At 41.1% G+C, this 23,192-nt stretch overlaps 2 protein-coding genes and 1 long non-coding RNA gene across 3 annotated transcripts; all 3 read right to left on the bottom strand.

Moving 5' to 3' along the window:
- Window positions 1–4,452: 4,452 nt before the first annotated feature.
- On the bottom strand, window positions 4,453–11,160 carry LOC123729171 (uncharacterized). Its single transcript, XM_045703375.2, has 12 exons — window positions 11,004–11,160; window positions 10,555–10,684; window positions 10,095–10,246; window positions 8,849–8,915; window positions 8,361–8,489; window positions 6,230–6,553; window positions 5,989–6,086; window positions 5,778–5,893; window positions 5,610–5,689; window positions 5,394–5,428; window positions 5,170–5,250; window positions 4,453–5,028 (listed from the first exon to the last, which is right to left on the bottom strand). Exons 1-12 carry the CDS (start codon window positions 11,157–11,159, stop codon window positions 4,648–4,650), a joined length of 1,749 nt encoding a protein of 582 aa, XP_045559331.2. The 5' UTR covers window position 11,160; the 3' UTR covers window positions 4,453–4,647.
- Window positions 11,161–11,802: 642 nt separating this feature from the next.
- On the bottom strand, window positions 11,803–13,874 carry LOC145862371 (uncharacterized). Its single transcript, XM_082966090.1, has 4 exons — window positions 13,843–13,874; window positions 13,328–13,539; window positions 12,373–12,535; window positions 11,803–11,893 (listed from the first exon to the last, which is right to left on the bottom strand). Exons 1-4 carry the CDS (start codon window positions 13,872–13,874, stop codon window positions 11,803–11,805), a joined length of 498 nt encoding a protein of 165 aa, XP_082822216.1.
- Window positions 13,875–14,058: 184 nt separating this feature from the next.
- Window positions 14,059–14,886, bottom strand: LOC145862418 (uncharacterized). Its single transcript, XR_014381856.1, has 3 exons — window positions 14,760–14,886; window positions 14,496–14,657; window positions 14,059–14,190 (listed from the first exon to the last, which is right to left on the bottom strand). It is a non-coding gene; the product is annotated as an uncharacterized LOC145862418 (long non-coding RNA).
- Between the last annotated feature and the right edge of the window lie 8,306 nt (window positions 14,887–23,192).

Raw genomic sequence — 23,192 nt, forward strand, 5'->3', positions numbered from 1 at the left:
AAAATTATCTTAATTTTTAATCAAATCCATGCTTGATGCAATGACATCATTAAAACTACCAATGTCAGTATCGTGTGGCTTATAAACACATCCAATTATAACCTTTGTACCACCAAAAAATTTACATTATGGAATTTCTATAAAGAGCGATTGATGATATGAGATATGAGATGATATGAGATGCAAGTGCAAGGTCCTCTCTTAGAAAGAATGTAAGACATTTATGAACAAAAATGGACAAGGTCATTGACAACAGACATCCAATGTACCACCACAACCACACAAATGTTATATCAGGTTGTTTAGCATCTGTAAGGAGAGCGCTTACTCATAGCCACTAATTTAATACAGATCAGTGAAGCACATATTTGTTTCTTCAACCCCTCAGGGTTGGGTATTGTGTGTAGATTGATGAGGGGCAAAAAATATTTAATCCATTTTAGAGTAAGGCTGTCATGTAGAAAAATGTGGAAAAAGTCATGGAGTCTGAATACTTTCCGAATGCACTGCATACTCTGACCTCGTTGTGTGCAGTATGTGTTGAGGGTATGTGTAAGGCATTAAACAAGGGCATTGTCATTCTGAGCACACCAAGAAAAGCCATAAGCCTACAGAGCTTCTAATGCAACCTTCAAATCTCCATGACTCTCTCTAATATTTGGTGCTTATAGCAGGATGATGCAATGATCTTTCATCTACATAAAACATCATCTGCATTTGACACAAAGCCATAAAGTCTTCGATGCCATTTTATTCCATTGTGTTTCACTGCTTCTCTCTGATATTACCTCTGAGAGCAGTCATTATCCACCCCATCAACCACTCACCAGTGTGAAGGAAGCCTGGGCTGCATCACAAATGTCACCCTATATAGGCAATATCGTACCTTTTGAGACGCAGCCCTAAAGTACTGATCAAGGATTGGCATGATATCAAATATACCCATTATGAGTCACATTGAGTATGAATTATGTTAGCTTTCCTGGTACATTCATTCAGGAAAGACTAAGCTGTTTAATGAATTGTGAGGCATTGACATATGGAACATGATCACTCAGATTTTTACTGTAATGGATGGTACTGTGTGTGTTCCATACATTGCAGAAATACAGTACATTCTAAACCAGCATCTAAAGCAAAGATATTGTGACATTGATACGCATTCCAAAATATTCTTACTTGTATTTCTCTGTGGTACTTCAACCTCTTAAACTCTCGAATGTTCTTCAATGTTCCTAATCTGGAAATAATCCAAAGGTTTATCCAGTGAAGGCATGTTAAAGCTGCATTCAGCTTCATAAAGCAGATACAGTGTACGTGTAGTGCTCAGATTTGAAGATTCAGTGTAATCTAACAATGAGATCACAGTGTTTAATCTAGTGGCCAATGTACAGTATGTGTATGGAGGAATAAGAAAGGTTTACCTCAAAGGATACTGTAGGTTGAAGGATTTAGGTTTCCTACAATGGATTGCAAATTTAATTTGGAATATGTTGTCATTCTATATATATGGATGTTGTAAGTGACAGTTTTTCAATGTTTATATATCGGAGCACATGGCTGATGCACATGCCATCAAGCAAGTAGGCAGCAATCATAATTTGAGTGACTAATTACACGGCATATTATTTCTAATGAAAACACATAAATAACAATGAAAATGGCAGTGGAACAGAAGCAGTGTGATGTTGCCAGCAAGCTGGGTGAGTCTCAGACACAGAGTAAATATGTCAGGCCTGGTGGCTGCCACCGCCACACCACACAAATAAGGGAACCATGGTAACAGTGATGCAGAAGGACCGGATGATGGGAACAAGGCAGAGAAAAGGAAAAACCCTTAGACTAACACAGGAGGATCTCAGCTCTGAGAAAGAGAAACCAAACTGGTTTGTTTATCATGCTCATCTCCAAGAACAAAACAAATAGATGTGTTCCTACCCACTGTGCACAAACTGGTTGAATCAATGTTGATTCCACGTCATTTCAATGAAATTACATTAAACTAACGTGGAATAGACAGTGAATTGACGTCTGTGCCCAGTGGGTACTGTGTAGGGTGAAAGTCAAGTAATCCATTTCCTAATAAATGTCATGTCCTGACCAGTATAAGGGGTTATTTGTTATTGTAGTTTGGTCAGGACGTGGCAGGGGTGTGTTTGTTTTGTGTTGTCGGGGTTTCTGGGTAGTGTTCTATGTTTTGTATTTCTATGTTCTATTTTCTAGTTATTTTATTTCTATGTTTAGTTTATTGTTTTGACCTTCAATTGGAGGCAGCTGTTCATCGTTGCCTCTAATTGAAGGTCCTATTTAGTAGGGGGGGTTTTCATGGGGTTTTTGTGGGTAGTTGTTTTTGCACTGCTGTGTATAGCCTGCAAAACTGTTTAGCTGTCGGTTTCTTGTTTTTGTGTAGTGTTCAATAAAGGTTATTTTGGTCTACTCCCTACGACGGCCGTGACAATAAAGGTACACACACCGCTAAGCTTTGAGGGTGGTGGTAATGCACTCCAAGCAAATCACTGGTGGCCTATTTACAGTAAAGTAGACTGATTAGATATAGACACCCAACCGGTAAATGGATGCACCGGTAAGCTGATACTTAGGCTCAGCAGAAATATGAGATTGTGAACCTGAATTGGGATGACCGAAAATGGAAAACTAGCGAGTGGTGTTCGGTAAGGAGAAAATGTTTTTTGAAACAGAGTGAAACAGGAAAAGTACTGTACTGTAAGAAATTGTCCAATAATAAATAAAAATATGTTACAAATGTTTAAAAATACAAATGTTTTGCCTCAAATGTTACAAAAAAAACGTTAAAAATATTTAGTCAAACATTGAAAAAAACATTAAAACGCTTTGTTCCCAAAAATTTTTTAAATTAACTATTGGCCTGTGTTTACGACTGCATGGCGTCCGGGGCAACAGATTCTCAGGGATTTGGAGGGATTTCAAGATTACAACATGATTACAGCATGTGGACACTGATGGAAAATGTTGGAATTTAACCGTGAAATCTGGCCAAAAACTATAGAAACGTTTTAATTAATGAAACTCAGTGCTGAATTAATGAAAAGTAGACAATATATTTATCCCCAGTAGTGTAGTTCAGATGTTCAATACAAACATGCATATGGAGGTTACGCAATCCTATTTGAAGACGAGGCTAGATTTTGAGGGGCCTGATCTCTGTTATGGAGCATTTTTTTGGTGGCATTACTGATACACTCATCAATTTCAATATTGATGTACCACAATTAGAGATTTTAGAAATGCAACAAATAAAACTTTTCAATTGTATGTAACACAGCATTATCCCCCGCCCCCAAAATAAATCAAATAGCAACACTTACAGTGAGTCTGTATCCATGGGATCCTGAAAAATCTTCCTTATCAAATGCGTTTCCTCCAAAATGTGTGCTGCTCCAAACAAAACACTAATAACCAAACAAGTTCAAATAACATTTGGAAGAAGTATTTTGTGTTTGTATCGTGCACTGTGTAATGCAGCTATCCATTTGTTATCAACAGACAGTGATGGGACAGGAACAGTTGTGAGCTCCACTAGCAGCTGGCAAAAGGTAACATTATGCCAACCTGAGGACAAAAACATACACAGGGCTTTCCTTTCTATAAATTACATTGTAGTCATTGTTTAAGCAACTATAGCAGAAATAATATTGAAACATTGCAAGTCCTTACACGAGAAAGACGTACGCTGGTTTACACTCTTCGAAGAAAAGGTGCTACCTACAACCATAAAGGCTTCTTCGGCTTACCCCTCCACAAAGAACCCTTTGGCTACCCTTTTTCTAAGAGCACAGTGCCAGTGCCAGCTGAGAGAGGTATGACAAGTAGTCAGATAGTGGGTGGTGCGAGATATGATATTCAGTGAGACATTGTTTCTAATCTCCGCGATAGGGGCTGTCAGGCAATGGAACTTTCTATGGGGAATCACCCCACTTTAACCCGAGACTTGGCACCAAGTCGTGGGACCTGATACTGATACTGAAGATTGGTCCAGCTGACCTCCTCAATCTGCTCACAGTCTAAGCCCACCCCCCTGTAGGAATACTCAATTTCTATTAGCAGAGTGCCCTGTGGATGAACTATCATGCAGCACTTATATTGTCTAGATTACTCAGCTTGGGACGGGTCCAGGGGTTGGAGCGATGCTAATACATTTACCGCTGCTCGGAGAGAGAGGGAAATGACCATAAATGGAAGAAAGAATATTGCGTAATAAAATGTTCATAAATACTCATGAAAGGTTCTGGGTCACTTCGTACAAAGATGTTGGGCTGAAACAAAGAGAAGCAGGCGCCAGAGCAGACTGGTCATCCAATGAAACGGTGATGTTTTGATTTGACAATGGTGGCTGAAGCCTGAAAGACATGCAGGGTGATGACCTGGAAAGTATTTCCACTTGGTGACATTGTGGTAAAAGCGATGCACAAGCATAATTCATATCTTTAATAAATATCACGCCAATGAAAATGGTCAGTTTGATTAAATCCGATGTGACGAACCTATTATACATCTATTGTTCACACTATACACTAAACTGTACATGTCATCTACATAATCATGAGACAAATCACACCAAAACCACACACTTCAGTAGTATCCCATTTTCACATGCTTCTAACTGGCTTATTCCCATACATCTAGTTCTCTGAAGCCTGTTTTACCCATGCTTGTCATCTGACTGCTTGGTCCCTGGCTTTCTACTTCCTGATTGTACGGGCTCTGGTTATTGTCTAGATTATGGTTCTTTGGTACCCTGCTGTCTAGGTCTTCCTGGTCTGGAGAATGAGCGTGTTCCTCATCACCGTCTGATCTATAGTTGTCTGGCTCTGGGTGTGGGCGATCTTGGGTCTGCTCCTCTTCCTCTGGACTGTGGCCGTCTAGCTGGCGCCGGCTCATCCCATTTAATATGATTTGCAGCTCGTCGAGCCTCTGGGATACATATTGTCTCTTCAGCTCTAACATCATTGTTCCATTACGACTCAGGGCCTTCTCGGGTGTTGCACCCTGGAAGGAACGGCGGGAGAGAAAGAGTCACCACAGTATCAGAATTTCAAATGTTCAATTAAATAAAGGCTAATGATGCAAACCAGACACATTTGAGGTTTGGTCAAAGCTTTGCTGTCTCTGCTTCAGCCACGTCTTCACCTGGGTTCTCTTCTGGAGTTGAACGCTGAGCTGTAGGAAAACCTCATTCAGATGGTCCATCTCCTTCTCCAAACAGTGAGCCTTCAACAGAGAGAAGGGTCAAGTAACCATTAACTCAATTATCCTCCTGAGGGGATTATGAAGTAAGTTAAACAATATGTACAGTACAATGGCTCAATGTGGAAATTCACTGCAGGAAAACATGGTGGAACTGCAAAACTTACTTGGACGGGTGTACTTAAACATTGTTGTGAAGGTCCTGAAAAATAGATTGAGGACATTACATGGGCTTTGCAATATACAATACGTACCTAAATATATTTTATATTTGTATATTTGTAATACATATTTCTATATAGTTCAAAACAGAACAACACATTCTTACTGTTTTCACAGTACATGCATATGATATAGACCTAATATTAATCAAAACAGGTTACCCTTTTCGGTGTCCTCTGCTGGAAATTGCTTAAGATCCCGCATGATTTGCTCCACATTGAAATACTTACATCGTTGGAGTCTAAAATAAAATTGTAAAGGATTGTAAACATTTTGTAAACATTTTGTAAACGTTTTTATGAAGTCATTGTCAAAAGTGCAACACAAACCTGTCTGACAAGAGGTGGTCTGTGAACTGACTTTCAGTGGGGACACGGACATTGAGAAAGTCCTCTACTAACTTCCCAGGCGACTGGTCTGAGGTAAGGGAGGTGTCCCTCTTTGCCTGTAAAAGTAAGGCACAAGTCTGCTTGCTGCACTCAACAGTACAGTATATTTATCTGTGAATCAATGGGTTCCAGAAACTTCAAGGCTTCTTACCTTGTCTGCATCGTATCTGAAAGAGGCGTTGAACAACTGAAGGCTCAAAGCAGAGATGGCATGATGGAGGACTTGCATGAAGCTTTCAGGCTTGGAACCTAATACAGGACATTAATCTGACATGATAAACCTACTGTGGGAGAACATCAACAACAAAATAGTACAAAAACATCCGAAGTAATATAAAACAATCATACCGCTTAAAATGTGACCATGCTTCACAACATTATTATCTATTTACCTGAAGCAATATAGGCCATAGACTGTAGGAGAGTGGCAATAAACTGTCCCACACTCTCAAGCTTTGCCTCACAGAGATACAGAATCTGGTTGGTGGTGTCAAAATAAAAGTCCCCATTGCAGTGTGAAACCAGACCCTCGTAGGCTGAGACAGGAACCGTTTTGGACAGAAGCAGCATGACAGGGGGGAAGATTTGGGTGTTGCAAAGCAGTTTCACAACATGACAGCCGAACAGGAAGATGGCAAAGTGCTGTGGGGAGAGGTTGTCCAGGGCAACGGGAATCAGGTGCACTGCTGGGTCCTCTGTGGTCTTGTCAGTACTGGCTGGAATACAAACTGTAGTGTCAGAGGACATCATTAGTGTACTGTACTACTCAGCTAAGCAGATATACAGTACAAGTCAAAAGTTTGGACACACCTACTCATTCAAGGGTTTTTTTTAATTTTTACTATTTTCTACAATGTAGAATAATATGAAATAACACATATAGAATCATGTATTAACCAAAAAAGTGTTAAACAAATCAAAATATATTTTATATGTGAGATACTTCAAAGTAGCCACCCTTTGCTTTGATGACAGCTTTGCACACTCTTGGCATTCTCTCAACCAGCTTCACCTGGAATGCTTTTCCAACAGTCTTGAAGGAGTTCCCACATATGCTGAGCACTTGTTGCCTGCTTTTTCTTCACTCTGCGGTCCAAATCATCCCAAATCATCTCAATTCGGTTGAGGTCTGGTGATTGGAGGCCAGGTCATCTGATGTAGCACTCAATCACTCTCCGTCAAATAGCCCTTACACAGCCTGGAGGTGTGTTTGGTCATTGTCCTGGTGAAAAACAAATGATAGTCCCACTAAGCGCAAACCAGATGGGATGGCGTATCGCTGCAGAATGCTGTGGTAGCCATGCTGGTTAAGTCTGCCTGGAATTCTAAATAAATCACTGACAGTGTCACCAGTAAAGCACCCCCACACCATCCCACATCCTCCTCCATGCTTCACGGTGGGAACCACACATGTGGAGATCATCCCTTCACCTACTCTGCGTCTCTCAAAGACACGGCGGTTGAAACCATCAATCTCAATTTTGACTCATCAGACCAAAGGATAGATTTCCACCGCTCTAATGTCCATTGCTCGTGTTTCTTGGCCCAAGGAAGTCTCTGCTTCTTATTGGTATCCTTTAGTAGTGGTTTCTTTGCAGCAATTCAACCACGAAGGCCTGATTCACACAGTCTCCTCTGAACAGTTGATTTTTAGATAGGTCTGTTACTTGAACTCTGTGAAGCATTTATTTGGGCTGCAATTTCTGAGGCTGGTAACTCTAATGAACTTATCCTCTGCAGCAGAGGTAACTCTGGGTCTTCTTTTTCTCATGGGAGCCAGTTTCATCATAGCGCTTGATGGCTTTTGCAACTGCACTTGAAGAAACTTTCAAAGTTCTTTAAGTTTTCCAGATTGACTGAGCTTCATGTCTTAAAGTGATGATGGACTGTCGTTTCTCTTTGCTTATTTGCGCTGTTCATGCCATAATATGGACTTGGTCTTTTACCAAATTGGGCTATCTTCTGTATACCAACCCTACCTTGTCACAACACAACTGATTGGACCAAAGACATTCCACAAATGAACTTTTAACAAGGCACACCTGTTAATTGAATGCATTGCAGGTGACTACCTCATGAAGCTGGTTGAGAGAATGTCAAGAGTGTGCAAAGCTGTCATCAAGGCAAAGGGTGGCTACTTCGAAGAATCTAGATTTGTTTAACACTTTTTTGGTTACTACATGATTCCATACGTGTTCCTTCATTGTTTTGATGTCTTCACTGATATTCTACAATATAGAAAATAGAAAAAAAATAAAGAAAAGCTCTTGAATGAGTTGGTGTGTCCAAACCTTTGACCAGGACTGTATACTGTGAGTAAAAGTAACATGCAGCATTTATTGATTGATAGGACAATTGACCATAGCCCATGATGGGCACTCTAGTCAATATTGCCTTGGACTCTAGTCCGTCTCGAGTCCCAGTTGTTATCTCCAACATTTTAATCAACAGTTACAGAGGATTATCTCTTCTCTCGGGAGAAGAGAAACATAGAGCATTATAGAGGTTCAAGCTGTCCCTAACCTCTGTCTACACCAGATAGGTTCTGTAGGGACTCCTGTATCTCCTGCAGGGTCCTGGACAGAGGGGTCATGGCCACTAGTTTGGACAGGTCCTGCTCACTCAGACAGGGGGCTGTGCTCTGTAGGTGTACTAGTACAGAAGATCAGAAGATAAGTTGGAAGTTAATACACAACACTGCAAAGTCCTATATGTGTGGGAGTAGTTGCATGTCCCACTTCATAGGGCGACGCAAAGTTGACCGAGTTAAAGTCATTCAGGTTGAATAAACAAAACCACTGTTCCGAGATGTGACCTGACTACGGTGTCCGTGTCTCCTCACTTCATAACTTAACACTATCTACTGAGTGGACTGAGGTAACATATTCTTGCAATATGCCTGGCTCGTCTAATCATTCATAAAATAAGTTGTGTAGAACGATACTCACAGCTGGTGAATAAGACTACAGATGTACATGAGGGGAAAGATGAGAACAGTGTCTATATCCTACCTAGATCATGAGGTGGTGGTCCTGTCTCATGGCCTGATGCAGGTTTGGTCATGTTGGCTGAAGAAAACTAAAAACCGAAATAATATGATGAGTTATTAGTCGATGAGTTACAAAGAATCTAAGTCTAGTATTCACAATATCCACATCCCATATTCCTTTAGATTGTCAAAGACAACCTTTGGATGTAAATACAGGTATGCTGGTGAATGGTGGTGGTCCTCTGTAACTCAGTTGGTAAAGCACGGCGCCTGCATTGACAGGATAGTTGGTTCGATTCCCTGAACCACCCATACATTAAAAACGTATCCACGCTCTGGATAAAAGCGTCTGCTAAATGGCATATATCATTATATCATTATTATATCATTATTACATTACAATGTCTGATACTAAGCCTTATTAGCTATACTCAGTCACCAGTTTATTAGGTGCACCCAATTAGTACCGGGTCGGACCCCCCTTTGCCTCCAGAACACACTGAATTCTTTGGGCATGGAAACATTGCTCAACTGGTGTCAAGGGACCTCACATGTGCCAGGAAAACATTCCCCACAACATTACACCACCGCCGTTGACACCAGGCAGGATGGGGCCATGGACTCATGCTGCTTACGCCATCCGCATGAAGCAACAGGAACCGGGATTTGTCAGACCAGGCAATGTTTTTCAGCTCCTCAATTATCCAGTGTTGGTGATCGTGTGCCCACTGGAGCCGCTTCTTCTTGTTTTTAGCTGATGGGAGTGGAACCTGGTGTGGTCGTCTGCTGCAATAACCCATCAGTGACAAGGACCGACGAGTTATGCGTTCCGAGATGTCGTTATTCACACCACTGTTGTATTGCACCGTTATTTGCCTGTTTGTGGCCCGCCTGATAGCTTGCACGATTCTTGCCATTCTCATCAACAAACTGTTTTCGTTTGCCCACAGGACTGACGCTGACTGAATGTTTTTTGTTTGTCGCACCATTCTCTGTAAACCCTAGACACTCATGAGTGAAAAGTCCAGGAGGCCGGCCGTTTCTGAGATACTGGGACCGGTGCACCTGGCACCGATGATCATACCACACTCAAAGTCGCTTAGGTCACTCGTTTTGACCATTCTAACGTTCAATCGAACAGTAACTGAATGTCTGAATGCCTGCCTACCTACTTTATATAGGAAGCCATGGCCACGTGAACTGGGCGGTGTACCTAATAAACTGGTGACCGAGTGTCTATATAACCTTTGGAAGTGATAGCCATTTACCTGTGTGTAACCTGTGTGCAGCTCACACTCCCTGGTGTCTGTGTGGCAGTGTGCAGCGGTCATGTCATGCTGCTGCCAGCTCTCTCCACTAAGTCTGTACAGGACTGCCTCCAAAGCTCTGACTACAGCTCCCATCAGCACCACTGGCGGCTCTGATGACAGGTCAAAGGTTGGGATTCAGATAAACGCAGAAAAAAGACCTGTGCACTGCAGTTGCCTTGAGCTGACATCCACAAAGTTTACAGTAGAAAGTGATTTCTGCAAACGTCAGGGGAATTGCCTTTAAAGGTCTATCGCTGTGCGCTGGTCTTAAATCTGTGTTGGATCAAATGCTGGTCATAGTATAGCAAAGCAATACGTTACGTTATCTCTGAGACGTTATCTCTGTAGGCAGATGATTTTACAGTATAGCAGTTAATAAATGTCTTATTGGCCACTGATTGACATCATTAAGTCTTACCTTTTGTTGATTGGATATGCCCATCCCCGTCTGCATCCGTATTGGTGCATGGATCATTCTGCAAGGCATCGCGTTCCAATAGCTCTTTCAACAGACTCAACTTTTTGGGTTCCATGTTCTCCAGAACATCCTAGTACAACAACAAAAAACACGAGTTACGCCGTTCAAAGGACCGATAGGTCTAATGTATGTTTATGTTCTGTCACTTTACAGATTCTAGGGGGACTATTTCTAGACCTGGGTTGAAATACTACTTGAAATTATTTAAAATACTTAATCTGTGTTTAATTGACCATGCCTGTTGCAATGGAACCAATAGAAAAGTCCCAAAAGTGCTAACCTTGCCCACCTGGCCCTTCAGGCAGGCTAAAGTATTTGAAAGATTTCAAATAGTAGTTGAACGCAGGTCTGCTACGTTCTCCTGTCCTATTATGCCATATTTTTCATACCCTCAGCGCATCTGTTTGTTGACAGATATTTCGGTAGAACTCTTGGGTGTCCTTGCGGTGCCTGGCCAGCTGGGACGCCAAATGCAGGTTCTGATCCTCCAGCTTGTCGTAGAGAGTTTTCACGTTGAATTCCTCCAGCTCAAACTTCCCAGTCATGTATCCTTGGGTAGCATTTGTGGATAATAATAATAATAACTTGAAATTCCAACGCAAGACTACTGAACATTTAATTGATCTAGAGAGAAATAGCCTCACTAGTACATTATCATGGTTTAACACTGTAGTCATCCTTGAGTTGGATTTTGGCATAAAATGGATAATCGATCCAAAAGGGAAATGGCAGAGCAAAACACTCCTGAAACCATTAGGAAAGGGGGATACCTAGTCAGTTGTACAACTCGAATGTGTCTTCCGCATTTAACCCAACCCCTCTGAATCAGAGAGGTGCGGGGGGCTGCCTTAATCGACATCCACGTCTTCGGCACCCGGGGAACAGCGGGTTAATTGCATTGCTCAGGGGCAGAACGACAGATTTGTACCTCGTCAGCTCAGGGATTTGATCCAGCAACCGAAGCACAACGCTCTAACCACTAGGCTATCTGCCACCCCTTTACCCATGGTATTTCAGTGTCTCTGATATTTGGGTACAATCAAATATTTCAACTATTCATCTAGTGGGGTAAATAACCTTGTACGTGACCGTATATGTACCATGGGTGGTTTTGAAATTGTGGTGCAGATGGGCATTAACCCATCATGACTATGAACCTATCATCATTAATGCAGTGAGTAATCTGAGTTAGTCACCTCCTCCACGGCAGACTGCAGGCTCCTCAGCCTCAGCCCCCTCTCCGACTCCCCTGCAGCCCAGCACCCCCTGGCCATTCAGGCTGAGACACAAACAAAAGAGAGAAGTCAATCATTGTAGATAGTTTTTCAGAAGGAGGTTTTCAGAGCAGAGTTTCACTTGCACATCAAGGTGTCCCTGGTCAGATGGATGGAGTTGACTTGATTTGTAAAAACAACAGTCCTGTTGCATGACGCATCTGAAGACTTCTCAGCCATGCTCACCATCAGAATTGAATGGGTCATGCCACAGGACTGCTGATTTGTAAGGGACATGCTGCAGTGCAAATCAAATACACCTCTGAAAATACAATTCAGAGAACCTATTATCTGCCATGATTGAATTCTGACCAGAGAGCTGTTAGTAGAGCCATTCCCTGCTATCTACCATCTCTCAATCATAACTGTGGTAAGATCATATATCAGATAAATGGCTGGCCCACTCCCTGAAAGCTATTAGCCAAGCTAATAAAAGCTAATAGAAAAAAAAACAGTATTGATCGTTTGGTTGTGTCTGGCTGACCTTTCTCCACTGTAGACGTATTCCACTGGAGGGATGGGCTCTCCCAGGCTGCGCCACTTAGGCCTCAGTTTGCTCTGGCACACCAGCTTGGCCTGACTGGGCTTCAGAACCAGAGCTGTGGTGGTGAGCACCAGGATCAGCACAAGCAGGAGACTCAGGACACCTACAGTGAGGAGATTAATGAGTCAGTCATTCCACGTTAATTCAGCAAGCCATGACACCCACTATTTCAGATTGTTCTAAAGGTTTCTGTAGTTAAAAAAAAAGATCATATGAACATTCCCGCAACACTTTTTTGTTGAAATATAATTTGATCTCTGAGAAATTAAGCTACTTGATTGCACCCAAATTGAAACAATCTGAGATGGTCGGCATCACTCAGCAGTACCTACAGTAGTTCTCTCTTGCTGCATGACAAACTGCTAATGAATTGGTTATCAATGACATGGAGAAGTGGAACACAGAATTTAAACACAGAGGGGAAAACAAACTGTTAACCAATCGATTCAAAGAAAAACAGGAGGTTGATAATGCATGTTAAAAATCGATTCCCACCAAAGAATCCGTCTATGATTTGTCTTCTCTCTTTATGTATTGTTATTGATTACATATCATTTCAGATGTGAATGGTCAGTGGCTGAATCCCAAATGGCACCCTATACCCTATAGAGAGCACTACTTTTGGGCTCTGGTAAAGGGCTCTGGTAAAAAAAATAGTTCACTAATGGTGTTTTTCCATAGATGTCACTCCAGCCTTTTGGGTTTTAAGCACTAGTGATATTTTGGGAATTGTGTTTTCATCACCCAGGGGGATTTTTGGGACTTGAAAAGAGACGTGTCTACAACCTCTGAATAATCAAAACAGTTGCTTTGTGAGAAGATGTTTAACATGGAGGAAATTCACCATAAATAGAGAATAGAGTGCCATTTGAAATGCACACAGAGTGTACCTCACCTACGATGGCGCCCCAGTCAGGCAGCAGGTTGAGCCGGTGTTGTTTGATGACCCCGTGCTTGACCAGTTGGTCGGGGGTCATGGGCTGGAAAACGGCTGCAGTGGGGTCACACTCTGTCCCGCTCTCACTGACCACCACCACTAGACTCCACTCTGGAATGGCGTTGTCCAGGAACACATACTTCCCCGTCTCCGAGAACACGTGTGCAAATCTAATGGGAAAAGAGGAGACGAATCTGAAAAGCACGCCATTGAAGAACCCATTTTGGTTCCAGGTAGAACCCTTTTTGGTTCCAGGTAGAACCCTCTGTGGAAAGGGGTTCTACCTGGAACCAAAATGGGTTCTTCAAAGGTGTTCTACCTGGAACCAAAGGGGTTCTACCTGGAACCAAAATGGGTTCTTCAAACGGTTCTCCTATGAGGACAGCCAAAGAACTTTTCAAGGTTCTAGATGGCACTTTTTTTTCTAAGATTGTATATAGTGCACTACTTTTGCCCAGAGCCCATTCACATACTTCCCTGTCTCAGAGAACATGTGTGCATACATATGGTAAAAGAAGTCACTAAGAAAATCTGATTCCCTATGTATTCCCTATATAGTGCACTACTTTGGGCTATATAGGGAATAGGGTGCCATTTTGGGCACAGACACAATTAGAGAACAGATGCTTTACATTGCTAATGTGAATCTAATATGACCTAACTGAAGACTAAAGGCCATAAGGTACCTTCATACCTGGTAGAGTTGAACTGAGTCTGTTTCATGAGTCGCTCTAGACGCCGGAAGGCACCAAAGTCCCAGCTAGGGTTGCTATTGAAGAGATGGTCTTTCTGATACACTGGGAAGTGGCTGAGGTGGCGGTCTGGTTTCAAAATGAATTGTAATGAAATAGGAATGTCGCAAAATAGAATAGTTAAAGGGATAGTTAACTTTATGAAGTTTACCTCAAGATGATACAATCCATATCCACTAACATTCTTACATGCTACAAAAATGCTAGCCAGGAGATTATGGACTTTGCTAAATACCCAGCAAACAATCTCAAAAACAGATTGGATGAAGCAACTACATCCTAAAAAAATAAGCAAAAACTTCAAACAAGTGAACTACCCCTTTAAGTTAGAGCCCAAGGGAATGTTTGAAATACAGGTTGAAAGAATGACATACCATTGTAGTTGATGGTGAGCTGGAAGATGAGCATGTCATTGGAGGAGAGGCATGCTATGGGGTTGGGGATACGAGGGAGGACATCAGAGTGTAGAAGTTCTGCCTTGGATTCTAGATCCCTCCTCTTCCTTGATCGCCTGTCAATAAATTCGATTGGCTCTGCTGCAGGAAAATAATGAACTATTGAATATATACAGCTTTGCTTTAAGAAATGGCTTAGATACATATAACAGAAACGGACGTAATTCAATCAAACCCAATTACCTGTCAGGGTCATTTCAATAACATTTCGGTCCATCAGAATCCAACCAAATACACCTTCAGAATCAAATTGAACAAAGTGGATGTTTCCAATGTTCTTCACATGGACGTCTGGTCCCAAAACATCCATCATTTTCTACAGGAAAGAAAGGATACATGTCATTAAGGATCTAATGATAATTGGAGTAAATGGATAATAATAATGATTGTATTTGTCTGCTATATTCCCGTGTAAATAAAGGTGAAAAAAAAAAAAATAATAATAATAATAATATATATATATATAAATCCATACCAGCATTGGGGTCAATTCCATGTCAATTTAGGAAGTAAACTGAAATTCAATTTCCCATTCCAATTTTCCCCAAATGCTCTTCTATGAGGAAACATTAGGAATTGGAATTTCAGTCTACTTCCTGAATTGACTGAATTGAAAAGGAATTGACTCCAACTCTGATCCATACTATGTTTCTTCACCACAAGGCTATCCCAAGGATACAACAGCTTTAAGACTCAAGTTGTCAAACACAGGGTTGGGTAGGTTACTTTCTAAATGTAATCCGTTACTAGTTATCTGTCCAAAATTGTAATCAGTAACATAAGCTTTGGATTACCCAAACTCAGTAACGTAATCTGATTACACTCAGTTACTTTAAGACTCAGTTACTTATTAAAGAGGCATTAGAAGAATACAAAAATGTATGTTACCAATTGAACAACATCTATTGCAGGATAAATCAATGTTAAAGTTTACATAGCTGGCCATATATGGATGTTCCATTTTACTTGATGGGTTGGTAAGTAGGCTTCTTCTAACCCATCACTTTCTACTACATATGATAATACAATTAAATGATATCTTTACATTAAAAACTTAATTCTATCAGAATTCCAGTCGTTACAATAAATGTTATACCCCTTGATCTTCAAGAATAGGACTTGGAAATGTAGAAGTATAGATTAGCCAAATTGTTTTACCTGAGCGTAACCCCAAAACAAAGGACTTATTAGCCAGCCCTACTCTGTTGTTTATGATTTTGTTATCATGGAGGACTGATTGGGCTCATTGATCCGAGTTGAAAAATAATTGCTGCGCTCATGGAATGGCATGCTTTGAGCACTCCTGAAAAGTGCTATTTACATGTGAAAAATGAATGCCATATGCTGCATTTACTATAGGCCTATTATCTACCTTTTTGTTGGTGACACTTTGATATCTTGATAATATGCAGCTGTTTAAATGGCAAATCCACAGATGAAACAATAACAAAAAACAGTTGCCCTGCCTCTGTTCTGGTAAAAAGCTGAGAGATGGGCGTGGAGAAATGTAACCACTCTCAGATTAAGGACTGACCATCGATGATATCAAAATTATTGTTTTAACCACGTTATGTTTGTTTAAATTTACAATGTTTACAAACATTGGAGTAAACAAGCTTATACGTTGGGTTCTCATGGAGTGTGACTGAACTAAGCTCATGAGATATTTATAAGTTATGTTCTTCAAGAATCAATGGATATATATACAGTACCAGTCAAAAGGTTTGGACACACCTACTCATTCAAGGGTTTTTCTTTATTTTGACTATTTTCTACATTATACAGTAGAATAGAATTGAAGACATTAAAACTCCGAAATAACACATATGGAATCATGTAGTAACCAAAAAAGTGTTAAACAAATCAAAATATATTTTATATTTGAGATTCTTCAAAGTAGCCACCCTTTGCCTTGATGACAGCTTTGCAAACTCTTGGCATTCTCTCTACCAGCTTCATGAGGTAGTCACCTGGAATGCATTTCAATTAACCTGTTAGGGCTAGGGGGCAGTATTGACACGGCTGGATAAAAAACATACCCGATTTAATCTGGTTACCACTCCTACCCAGTAACTAGAATATGCATATACTTATTACATATGGATAGAAAACACCCTACATTTTCTAAAACTGTTTGAATGGTGTCTGTGAGTATAACAGAACTCAAATGGCAGGTCAAAACCTGAGAGATTCCTTTACAGGAAGTGGCCTGTCTGACCATTTCTTGAACTTCTTTTCCATCTCTATCATTTACTAAGGATCTCTGCTCTAACGTGACACTTCCCACGTCGTCCATAGGCGCTCAGAGCCCGGGAAAAAACAGAATGTCGTCATTCCAGCCCCAGGCTGAAACACATTATCGCCTTTCTCAAGTGGCCGATCAAGGGACACTGGGCTTATGCGCGTGACCCGACCGCCCCCGCCTTTGGGATTTTTTCCTCTGTTTGCCGAAAAGGAGATTCCCTGTCGGAATATTATCGCTTTTCTACGAGAAAAATGTCGTAAAAATTGATTTTAAACAGCGGTTGACATGCTTCGAAGTACGGTAATGGAATATTTAGAATTTTATTGTCACGAATTGCGCCATGTGCGCGACACTTCTTTACTATTTCGGATAGTGTCTGGAACGCACGAACAAAACGCCGCTATTCGGATATAACGATGGATTATTTTGGACCAAACCAACATTTGTTATTGAAGTAGCAGTCCTGGGTGTGCATTCTGACGAAGACAACAAAAGGTAATCAAACTTTTATAATAGTAAATATGATTATGGTGAGTGCTAAACTTGCCGGGTGTCTAAATAGCGAGCCCGTGATGCCTGGGCTATGTACTTAGAATATTGCAAAATGTGCTTTCACCAAAAAGCTATTTTAAAATCGGACATATCGAGTGCATAGAGGAGGTCTGTATCTATAATTCTTAAAATAATTGTTATGCTTTTTGTGAACGTTTATCGTGAGTAATTTAGTAAAATGTTAGCGAATTCCCCGGAAGTTTGCGGGGGGTATGCTAGTTCTGAACGTCACATGCTAATGTAAAAAGCTGGTTTTTGATATAAATATGAACTTGATTGAACAAAACATGCATGTATTGTATAACATAATGTCCTAGGGTTGTCATCTGATGAAGATCATCAAAGGTGAGTGCTGCATTTAGCTGTCTTCTGGGTTTTGGTGACATTATATGCTGGCTTGAAAAATGGGTGTCTGATTATTTCTGGCTTGGTACTCTGCTGACATAATCTAATGTTTTGCTTTCGTTGTAAAGCCTTTTTGAAATCGGACAGTGTGGTTAGATTAACGAGAGTCTTGTCTTTAAATAGCTGTAAAATAGTCATATGTTTGAGAAATTGAAGTAATAGGATTTTTAAGGCAAGCGTCCCACCTAGCCCATAGAGGTTAACAGGTGTGCCTTGTTAAAAGTTAATTTGTGGAATTTCTTTCCTCCTTAATGCATTTGAGACAATCCATTGTGTTGTGACAAGGTAGGGTTGGTATAAAGAAGATAGCCCTATTTGGTAAAAGACCATGCACACATTATGGCAAGAACAGCTCAAATAAGGAAAGATAAATGAAAGTCCATCTTTACTTTAAGACATGAATGTCAGTCAATCTGAAAAATGTCAAGAACTTTGAAGTGCAGTCGCAAAAACCATCAAGTGCTATGATGAAACTGGCTCTCATGAGGACCGCCACAGGAAAGGAAGACCCAGAGTTACCTCTGCTGCAGAGGATAAGTTCATTAGAGTTACTAGACTCAGAAATTGCAGCCCAAATAAATTCTTCACAAAGTTCAAGTAACAGACACATCTCAACATCAACTGTTCAGAGGAGACTGCGTGAATCAGGCCTTCATGGTTGAATTGCTGCAAAGAAACAACTACTAAAGGACAACAATAAGAAGAAGAGACTTCCTTGGGGCCAAGAAACATGAGCAATGGACCTCAGACCGGTGGAAATCTGTCCTTTGGTCTGATGAGTCCAAATTTGAGATTTTTTGTTCCAACCGCCGTGTCTTTGTGAGACGCAGAGTAGGTGAACGGATGATCTCTGCATGTGTGGTTCCCACCAAGAAGCATGGAGGAGGTATGATGGTGTGGGGCTGCTTTGCTGGTGACTCTGTCAGTGATTTCTTTATAATTCAAGGCACACCTAACCAGCATGGCTACCACAGCATTCTGCAGCGATACACCATCCCATCTGGTTTGCACTTAGTGGGACTATCATTTGTTTTTCACCAGGAAAATGACCAAACACACCTTCAGGCTGTGTAAGGGCTATTTGACCAAGAAAGAGAGTGATGGAGTGCTGCATCAGATGACCTGGCCTCCACAATCACCCGACCTCAACCCAATTGAGATGGTTTCGGATGAGTTGGATGCCAGAGTGAAGGAAAGCAGCCAACAAGTGCTTGCATATGTGGGAACTCCTTCAAGACGGCTGGAAAAGCATTTCTCATGAAGCTGGTTGAGAGAATGTCAAGAGTGTGCAAAGCTGTCATCAAGGCAAAGTGTGGCTACATTGAAGAATTTGTATAACCCTTTTTCGGTTTCTACATGATTCCATATGTGTTATTTCATAGTTTTGATGTCTTCCCTATTATTCTATAGTAAAATAGTTTAAAAAAAACTTGAATGAGTAGGTGTGTCCAAACTTTTGACTGGTACTGTATATATATAATTGACAAGTCCAACAATGGATGTAGCAACTACAGATTGCCAGTTTAAGTCTATCAAAAGCGTGGGAGTTTGAGCATATATCCATTAAGCCTATGGATTTATATTTTTATCAGCATGAATTAGATTGAGCAATTAAAGCCCCACTTTTATTCCTTAGGCCGGGATCCGCACTACACAGCTATTGTGAGAGCGCATTTTTCAGTGGCTGTCGATTGGTTTCAAAAACAATGATTGATAGGCAGCTTAAACTTCTTGAATTCAACCAATATTGTGTTCAAATACACATTTAGATTTGTGAACAGCCATTCACAACAACCACAGTCCGTAAGGCGCAAACAGCTAAATGAGAGAGCAGCAGTGTGATTCACATCAATGCGCTATGTAGATATCAATAGTAATTGATATCTGTATCGCTGTAGACTACACCACTGCTGTCATCCTTACCTCCAAGCGTTTATTCAAGTTGGATAATCTTTGGATGCCGACAGCAGTCGCACCATTGGAAGACATAGCTTGTACTGTAGCCTACAAAAGCCTATTCCTGCTCCTTTCCCTGTGATCCATCAAACACATTTGGTGTGTCATCTTTGTGGTCTCTGACAAACTTAAACTCGCACCTTTTTTCAATGCTGATTTGAATGTCATTGAGAAAACAGAGAAGTGTCAAAGTAATCCTCGAAATAATCATGTCGTTTTTCTAAAGTATCTGTAATCTGATTACAATATGTTTGTTGATGTAAAGGATTACAGTTACCGTTTGTTTTGGTCATCTCTTACCTGTAACAGATTACATGTAATCTGTTACTCCCCAACCCTGATCACACTGCAGCTATCTCTGTATCCATACTGTATGTGCTGAAGCTAACTTTAGTTTTCAAACATTACCATGTGTCATACATGTCATGCCATCACAACGACACCAGAGTTGGCTATAGCACATACAGTATGGTTTTGAGGCTACTGAAGCAATCTTGGGCACAGTCATGTGATGGAGGTCAGGTCCCCAGAGTGTGTGACCTCTCAGAAACTTCCAAATGGATAGGGCCATAAGGCTGTACAGTAAGAACGCGGTGGTGGCTGGTGGTGGTGGTGCTCACTCTGCTCCACACTCGGCTTTCATCTGGCTCTTTGATCCCCAGCAGCAGCTGTCCATCTGGGGAGAGCCTGGCAGAGATGTGGGGCAGTCTGGACAGACACGAGGTGTTGCACAGCTCCTCTGCTGATATGTACCGCTCACAGTGGCAGCTGACGAGGAGAGAGAGACTTTAAGCTACTGAGTTGGAAGTAGGAGGGATTTACAGTATATAGGCTACTATACATCATGGAGTAGATTCATATAAACTAGATCTGCTTATAAACAAATACGACTGAACAGACACTTTTTTCCAAAAGACTTACAGTACCGTTCAAAACTTTGGGATCACTTAGAAATGTCCTTGTTTTTGAAAGAAAAGCACATTTTTTTGTCCATTAAAATAACATCAAATTTATCAGAAATACAGTGTAGACATTGTTAATGTTGTAAATCCCTATTGTAGCTGGAAACAGCTGATTTCTTTATGGAATATCTACAGTCGTGGCCAAAAGTTTTGAGAATGACACAAATACTAATTTCCACAAAGTTTGCTGCTTCAGTGTCTTTAAATATTTTTGTCAGATGTTACTATGGAATACTGAAGTATAATTACAAGCATTTCATAAGTGTCAAAGGCTTTTATTGACAATTACATCAAGTTGATGCAAAGAGTCAATATTTGCAGTGTTGACCCTTCTTTTTCAAGACCTCTGCAATCTGCCCTGGCATGCTGTCAATTAACTTCTGGGCCACATCCTGACTGATGGCAGCCCATTCTTGCATAATCAATGCTTGGAGTTTGTCGGTGGGTTTTGTGGAATTTGTGGGTTTTTGTTTGTCCACCCACCTCTTAAGGATTGACCACAAGTTCTCAATGGAATTAAGGTCTGGGGAGTTTCCTAGCCATGGACCCAAAATATCGATGTTTTGTTCCCCGAGCCACTTAGTTATCACTTTTGCCTAATGGCAAGGTGCTCCATCATGCGGGAAAAGGCATTGTTCGTCATCAAACTGTTCCTGGATGGTTGGGAGAAGTTGCTCTCGGAGGATGTGTTGGTACCATTCTTTATTCATGGCTGTGTTCTTAGGCAAAATTGTGAGTGAGCCCACTCCCTTGGCTGAGGAGCAACCCCACACATGAATGGTTTCAGGATGCTTTACTGTTGGCATGACACAGGACTAATGGTACCGCTCACCTTGTCTTCTCCGGAACAAGCTTTTTTCCGGATGCCTTGGATAAAAGTGTTTACTAAATGGCATTTATTATATGAACTGTTCTGTTGACAGAGTACTCACATGCCCATCTCCACATCCAGACTTCCTCCCTGAGGTCCACAGGTGACGTTACAGGAGTGGTGAGAGGGTGAGACACACACTCTGGATGCAGCCAGACGCACCTGTCCCGCACTGCAGCGCTTGTTCACCTACAGTACAGAGACCAGAGAGGGTTCCTACTCTTATTCCCTCCATTAGTGCAGCAGGATACAAACATGGACTTACGAGGAACAGTTTTAAAATGTGTCATGTGTGGTTACATCTGTATCCGAGCAGCCAAACACAGATGCATCCGACTACACTGATTGCTGAATCTAACCTCAGGCTGGCAGTCCAGTTCACTGTCAGAGCTGGAGCTCTTGAAATCCAGATTGTTGTAGAAAATAAAGCCGGTTCGACACAGACAGGAGCCGTCTGAGTGCTGGAAAGCACGGTTCTTCCCAAGGCAGGTGCAGGAAGGGGCCCCTGTGGTATATTTAAGCCAAGATGTGATACTTAGGCTGCATTTATACAGGCAGCCCAAGTCTGTTATTTTGCCAAATGATTGGTAATTGTTTGATGAAAAGGCTAGTTAGTGGTAAGAAAGATCAGAATTGATCTGTCTGGGTAAATGCAGTCTTATTGAAGCACACTTTCAAACTGATATGAGGCAACATCAAATGTAAGTCATATATTATATTTATGGCCCTGTTTTTTGGACAATCATGTCACATGACCTTTACATAAATCTTTATTTAAAGCTTCATCAAACTGTCCCCTTTTCTTTTTATGTCAGATGGTCCAGCAATATCCTCAGACAATTTCTTACATTTTTTTGTGTCATTTTGTATTTCTGGAAAAGGCTCAAAAAAAGGTTACGACATATCTCCTTTGGTGAAAATGTTGATTTGGTGTGGGAGCAAACAGCACTTTTTAAAAGAGACGGGATTCACCTTTAATGCAGTGGTTCCAGGATTATTTTGCACACTTTTGGCATTCTCTCAACCAGCTTCATGAGGTAGTCACCTGAAATGCATTTCAACTAAAAGGTGTGCCTTGTTAAAAGTTAATTTATGGAATTTCTTTCCTTCTTAATGCATTTGAGCCAATCATGTGTGTTGTGACAAGCTGGGATGGTATACAGAAGATAGCCCTATTTGGTAAAAGACGAAGTCCATATTATGGCAAGAACAGCTCAAATAAGCAAAGAGAAACGACAGATCATCATTACTTTAAGACATGAATGTCAGTCAATTCATAACATTTCAAGAACTTTGAAAGTTTTGTCAGGTGCAGTCGCAAAAACAATCAAGCGCTATGATGAAAGGAAAGGAAGACCCAGAGCTCATTAGAGTTACCAGCCTCAGAAATTGCAGCCCAAATAAATGCTTCAGAGTTCAAGTAACAGACACATCTCAACATCAACTGTTCAGAGGAGACTGCGTAAATCAGGACTTCATGGTTGAATTGCTGCAAAGAAACCACTATTATAGGACACCAATAAGAAGAGACTTGCTTGGGCCAAGAAACACGAGCAATGGATGTTAGACTGGTGGAAATCTGTCCTTTTGTCTGATGAATCCAAATTTGAGATTTTTGGTTCCAA

This window comes from Salmo salar, chromosome 20, assembly GCF_965601325.2.
Source record: "Salmo salar chromosome 20, fSalSal1, whole genome shotgun sequence".
NCBI lineage: Eukaryota > Metazoa > Chordata > Actinopteri > Salmoniformes > Salmonidae > Salmo > Salmo salar.